At 47.8% G+C, this 6,643-nt stretch overlaps 1 protein-coding gene across 2 annotated transcripts in view; it reads right to left on the reverse strand.

Moving 5' to 3' along the window:
- KCNH1 (potassium voltage-gated channel subfamily H member 1) overlaps positions 1-3,654 on the reverse strand; it is a 260,944-nt gene extending 257,290 nt beyond the window's left edge. The window contains exon 1 of one of the 2 annotated variants that reach the window (XM_080649229.1): positions 3,360-3,654. In XM_080649229.1, the coding sequence (XP_080505355.1) occupies positions 3,360-3,438 (79 nt within the window). In that variant the 5' untranslated portion in view covers positions 3,439-3,654. The remainder of the gene's footprint in view (positions 1-3,359) is intronic. The other variant, XM_080649228.1, reaches the window with a different exon arrangement.
- Positions 3,655-6,643: the final 2,989 nt, after the last annotated feature.

Below are 6,643 nucleotides of genomic sequence, written 5' to 3' on the forward strand. Positions count from 1 at the left end.
TTTTTAATCCAATGTCAGGCCAGGAAACATGGTGGAATAGGGGCAAGATCCTTGGACCAAGACTCACTAGAATGTAACTTACTCAGGGTAGGGGGCTTCCTTTTTCTCACTATATCCCCAGTGTTCCTTAAGTATGCTCAATAAATCTTTGTAGAATGAATGAGCCAGTCACAACTGCTGAATAGTCCCTGAGCTGCCTTTTACTGCCATTTCTAATGCTTCCTCTTACTAACTAACCGTAAGTAAATTATTTAACCTGAGGATTCTTAGTTCCTGAAACTCTGAAATGGAAACACTGCACCTCCTTTGCTGTCTTATGAGGATCAAAGGTAATATTTTACGGAAAGTGACTTAATATTTTATAACGGGCACATGAATGTTATCCTGCCAAACCTTTGAAACAGAATTAGCTTCTCCTTTGCCCTGTTATTCTGTTTGGATGTGGTAGTGTGGCCGTTAGCCAAAATGGACGTTGTTCTTGTTGTTATAACATTTCATTTCATCTCCACTGGGAAATTATGCTTCTCTAGAGAAAACAATGGTAATACAAGGAAGGTCATCGCATGGTGTACCATAAGGAGCGTGACACAGGGGTCAAGAGGCTTTGGGCCTCATCAGTTCTGACCTTAATTTTTTGAGGAAAAGCTGTGCTTCAGTTTTTTTCATCTATACAATGATGGGGAAGGAGGACAGACTAGATCTAAGGTCTGTCTTACCCTACAGTTCTATGATATTCCAGACACCACATATTCAAATGCCCCAAAACAAAGTCAGTTCTGTTATCCATTAGCATATAATGAGAACCGTGTTTGTAAGGATGATAAAAACAATTCCACAGCCTAAGTTATAATGTCTGAGCAACAATGATGCTACAACAAAGATGAATGCTACCCACCTCAGGCACTATATGCCTGCCACCTTGAATGTCACTCAATATTCATGGGACTCAGTTTTCTGGTCTTTTTTTTTTTTTAAAGAGAAACAAAAATGCTGCATAAAACCACTGGGAGAAAATACCTAAAAAAGTGATCAAAAAGTAGTGCTATTTAAAGGTAAAATGCTATTTAAAAGACTGTAATGCCCAAAACAAGGCCGGTGGATTTTAGAAGACAATCAATATTTATAAATAGACCTTTTCCATCACAATAAAATAATACAATGCATGTAGATACTGTGATATTTCCAAGAGTCCACATTTTTTTTTCTATTTGTGTCCAGGAAATATTATGACAGAGATCACTACAAATTTAAATTCCACGTTTCAAGATCAGACTCTTTTTCTCTGAAATAATACATAATATTAAAAGTTCATCCACCTCTCCCCACATGTTTTGTTTTTGCTGTTGATGCTGTTTGGTTGGTTGGTTAACTAAAGTCAAGCTTTTGGAAGTGGTGCTGAAATTAAAGTGCCAGTACTAATAATATTCCCAGCTAGTTATTCTATTGAGGTTCTACATATGCCTACACAGGGGAAGTGGCTCTAAGATCAACTGCACTAGAAGATATTCTACCTTCTCGGCTTCAGGGTTGTTTTAAATTGTGGTATCCGCTCCAGGATTCTTAAGTTCCTCCTACCAAGCCCAAGGAACCTTGTGACTATTACATGCAAGATTCCTTACTGCTCTCTCCATTCAAAAACATAACATGGTCTACATTAGATACAGGGTTTCCCCTCTCACTTAAAGGACTCTGCCTCTACACACACACACACATACACACACACATGAAATTGGCATTGATATTTATGAGAAAGTTGATGTCTCTGGCAAGGGGATCCCCAAATCTCCAAGACTGCCTCCATACCCCCTAACAGGCCAATAACAATAGCAATCACAGTACGTTAAGCTCTTAAATAATGATTTTATTTTAAAACCTATGAACACTGCCAGCATTTTTATGGCAGAAAAGTTCATTGTGGCTTTTCGTGTAGTAATTGTCATCCCCTGCATCCTCAGGTAATGGCTGTGACCTTGCTCTAAAAGCCACCTTACTTAGTTTGAGTCAGGAAGACCTTAAAAGAAAAGGGGACTGACCAGAAACTCTTCAATAATCTTATTGGTAAGCGGCACCTAATAAATGACCATTCCTAAGAAGTATCGAACACATGATGATTTGCTACCCTAGTTACGTTTTTTGATTATAAGATAAACTTAAATCACTTTTGAATTAAAGAGTATTTCTTAGTAGCATAAGTCACTTTTCATGCCCTTCCACCGAATCCCTAACTAAAGCCAAAGAGGAGCCCGTCGCTTTAACACAAGCTCCTGAAGGCTCTGAAGCCAAGATATTTACACATTTTTAAAAGCCATTTCCTGAGTTAGCGCTTCGGGTCCTCGTCAAGAACGTCATGTCTCTGAGAGGAGAGGGTCCAGCAGCCTGTAAGGGGCTTCTTATCCAGGGCTGGTCGCCTCTCGTTTGCACCTTCTAGCTGCCCTGCTCCTATTTGCCCTGAAAGCCTTTTAGCCAGGGTGCTCCGCTGCCCTGAGCCCTGCGGGCATTTGAAATGCTTCCTTTCCAGCCCCAGCTCCAGCTCCAGGACTCTCAACCCCCCCCCCCACCACCACCACCACCCTTCAAGCTACTGTCCCTCTAAATGCGACGGGAGAGAGAGGGGCGGGGAGCATTGGTTTATTGGGTAATGGCTATCTACAGGCTTGGGGAGTTTGGGAATTTGTAGGTGAGCAAGATGTATGGGCATAAAACACTGCTGTGTTTGAAAGAGACAGATTCGTACCTGTGACCACTTAGCCAGCTCAGCACCTGTGCCCGCCACTTCCCGCCTGAGTCCAGGAAATTCTGCCCCTCATGGCCTTAGCTTAACCTAGCAAGGGGTGGGTGGCTCGGTGAAGAGGTGGAATCGGGCAGCCTGCTGCACATCCCTAAGTCCCCGCGCCCCTACACCTCGGACTTTTCTGCCTGTGGAGATGGAAGGTAGACGCGGCCGGAGGTGCCCGTCCCCACAGCTGCCTCCCGCTGTGGGGAGGAGGCGCCGCGGGGAGCAGCAGCCGGCACCCCGAGAGCCTTCGCGGAGGGTGGGCTGTACTCCTGGGGCGACCAGCTTCCCGTCACTTTTCCCGGTACTTTGCTCACCAGCTGCCACGCTCCCTGAAGAGGACCAAGAAGGCGGGAGAAAGGCCCACAAGGCACCCCCAGGATACCTCTCCTCCTGGGATGGGGACTCATCAGACGCCGCCCCGCCTGCCCACCTTTCCCAGCCTCCGGGCTGCCCGGCGCCGGTGCCTCGGCTCCCAGCGCAGCTCCGAGCTCTGCTGCATCCACGGCGCCGAGCAGCGGGGAGGCGGCTGCAAAAAAGGCACGGATGACAAGCCGGGTACCTGGACCCCGAATGCACCTCTTACCATTGGACCGCCGGACGATATTCTCCAGAAACGTGTTCTGCGGGGCCACCAGTCCCCTTCTGCCCCCGGCCATGGTCATCCTCCCGGCGGCTCGGGGTCTCGGGGCTTCCCGGCGCGGCTTCTCACGGCAGCAGGAAGCGGGGCGCGGGGCCCGCGTGCGCTCCCGACTCGAAGCGCCCCATGCGCCCCGCAGGGATCCGGGCGGGCAGGGGCGGCGGCTCCCTCCCGCTGCCACCCTCGCGCCCACTTCGCGCCTGCCTCCCTGCGGCCCGCCTCGCAGTGCACTCGCTCGGGGCTCGCCTCACCGCAGCCGCCTCCGGGTGGGCGGAGGGAGCCCGGCGCCCGGGTCGGCGGCGCCCCCTACCGGGCGCGCGCCCCGCGGGCCTGCGGGGAACGGAGCGGGGTCTCGCGGCGGGCGGGAGCCGGCGACCCGCGGCGGGTCAGCGCTGGGTTGGCAGCGCCACCCTCTGGGCACAGCCGGGAATTGCTTTCCGTGCGCTTTGGGCTGGGTGTCGGGGAGGACAGCATGAACCCCTGGAAACCTCCGAGGCTCCTGGAACAGCTTCTTCCCCGCTCGGGTTTCTTTGCCTCCTTGTGGAAGTGGCCCCGCCTTGATTCTGAAGCCAGTGTTGTGCCAACGGTTAATGAAGTCGTACTGCAGGCGGTTAGACTTGCAGAGTGACTAACTGATGGAGCTCCAGAAGCTCAATCTTGGGTTGTTTTTAAATAGAACCAAAAGCCAATGTAGGCTCTGGACCTTTGATAAATTCGCGAACTGCCTGACCTGATTTCCACTTTTATCCAACGAATATTTTACCAAAAAGCCAAGAAAACATATGAATATGTACATAACTTTTTTTTTTTTTTAGCTGAAGCACAAGCTGTTATGATCAGTGTGTAAGGTTAGAAAACAAGAACAAACTGACAGACATCAAAACGCTGGGCTTGTCTCTTATATATAAGGGCAAATATTTGGGGGTAAGAGGTAGGGCGGGGGCGGGGAACAGCTTCCCAAACAGTTAACAATGAACAACCTGAACCTTGGCTTGAAGGACCGTCCACGCTGCACAGGAGGAGGTGCCAGTCTTCACACCTGCCCCTGGTCTAAGGAAGAATCACAGAGACCAAAGGTTTCTGGGTAGGAGCCATTGTTCACTGATTTGGGGAGATTTCTAACTGTACATCGTCTTTAGCTGTCCCTTTACTATCAATCCCCAGTGGGTGTGGCCAGAGACTGAGTCTACGCCCCACAAAAGGAGTGAGTCCCTACTTTTTTAGTTTGTTCCAGGCTTGGTCAACAGTCGACATTAAAATGGAAGAGGGGGGGAAAACGGAGCCTGCAGCCTCAGTTGTATGAAATAACCGCCCTGACACATCCTATTACAGTATTACAGATACCCTCCTAAGTTCATTAATATAAAAAAAGAACTAATTCTTGCCCATCAATATCTGAGTTGCTGTGAAGATCAAATGTTAATTATGTACCTAAAATGTACAATGTACTCTAAATTGTACAGTGCTATGGCAAGGTCACGCATCATTAGAGTGACTAAGTAAATTGGGCCATTACAAGCATCACCCTTTCTCTCACCTGGTGTAGGCACAAAGGAAGCTGACTGCTTTAGCAGAGTTAAGGCTTGCACAGGCTTTGAAAGTAATGATACACTTCTTCCATGTAATAACATTCTCCCCAGCACATCAGTCACCCCATTTAGAGCTGTGATTTCTTAATCCCTAGCTCCGTCTAGTGGTCCTTTGTTCTACTACAAACGAGGTATCACACTGGTTGAAGAGAACTGTGCTTGGTGCCAAGCTGGTTCTGTGGTGTCTGCCCACTTCATTTGAATAAGTGCATTTAAATAAGTTCCTTAAGGTTATGTTATCTGCTGCTCAAACATGCCCAAGGGGAGATTTTTTTCATGACAATATTAAAAAGCCATCAAGCAACCTCATAATCCTGCTTGTGAAAGGAAGATAAAAGAATGGCGGGGGGGGGGGGGGGACTGTCATAGAGACTTAATCAAATTTCCCAGATTTTTTTTAAATATATTTTATTGATTTTTCACTGAGAGGAAGGAAGAGGAATAGAGATTTAGAAACATCGATGAGAGAGAAACATCCATCAGCTGCCTCCTGCACACCCCCTACTGGGGATGTGCCTGCAACCAAAGTACATGCCCTTGACCAGAATCGAACCTGGGACCCTTCAGTCCGCAGGCCAACACTCTATCCACTGAGCCAAACCGGTCAGGGAAAATTTCCCAGATTTTAATAAGCTCTCATAATGGAGGCCTGCAGACTGGCTGGGGAAAGCATCCAGGCTCAAATAAAAAGGAAACAGATGATGTTCATTTGAGGTAAGAGATGTTAAAGCCTTGGTAGGCTACCTGACAAGAAAGAGAAACAAGGAGATATCTTCCATTTTAATTTTAAATGTAGTACTTCCATGGTTCTCAGCACGCACCCTGTGAGTGTGTGTGTGTGTGTGTGTGTGTGTGTGGTGTACCACTTAGAATACGATAATTTTTAGCGCCACACTTGAAGAGATTAAAAGGTCTAAAGCAACACTAAACATCCACAATCGTGAACCACCATCACCACTCAGTGTGACAGTATCTCACAGTGTCTACAAAAGCACACCCAGCCGTTCCCCCGTCCCCTTGGCCGACCCCCAACTCTAAGTTGTTGTGGGAACAGAGTTGTGTTCTGCCGGTTGACATTCTCTTTGATATTCACAGGCCCTGGTGGCATGTGCTCAGTAAGCACACCATCTTTTCTTGGGGCTGGTTTGACAGTATGCTGCTTGCCGCCTTCTGTTCCTACTCCACATTCAGTTCCAGGACCTGCTCCACTTAAAGTCCTGTCTGAGATCTATGGCTGTGATGTAGGAATCTCCGTTAGATCAAACTTCAATCTTCAAATTTGTCAAAATTTGATAACGCAGTTTGAAGGATTCACAATACTCCAATGTGCTTTGGCAACCCAGTTGAGAGCCCCCTGTGTTTTTTACATAACAGGCAAAACCATTTATTTTTTTAAATATATTTTTATTGATTTCAGAGAGAAAGGGAGGAGAGAGATAGAAACATCAAAGATGAGAGAGAATCACTGATTGGCTGCCTCCTGCATGCCCCCCCCCTCCCGCCCTACACACACACACACACACACACACACACACACACACGGGGGAAGAGCCCACAACCCAGGCATTGCCCTGACCTGGAATTAAACTGTGACCTCCTGAGCCACGGCAGCTGGGGGGGGGGGGAGGGGAAGAGTTCCAA

The sequence above is a fragment of the Plecotus auritus genome, assembly GCF_963455305.1.
Source record: "Plecotus auritus genome assembly, chromosome: 12".
Lineage (NCBI taxonomy): Eukaryota > Metazoa > Chordata > Mammalia > Chiroptera > Vespertilionidae > Plecotus > Plecotus auritus.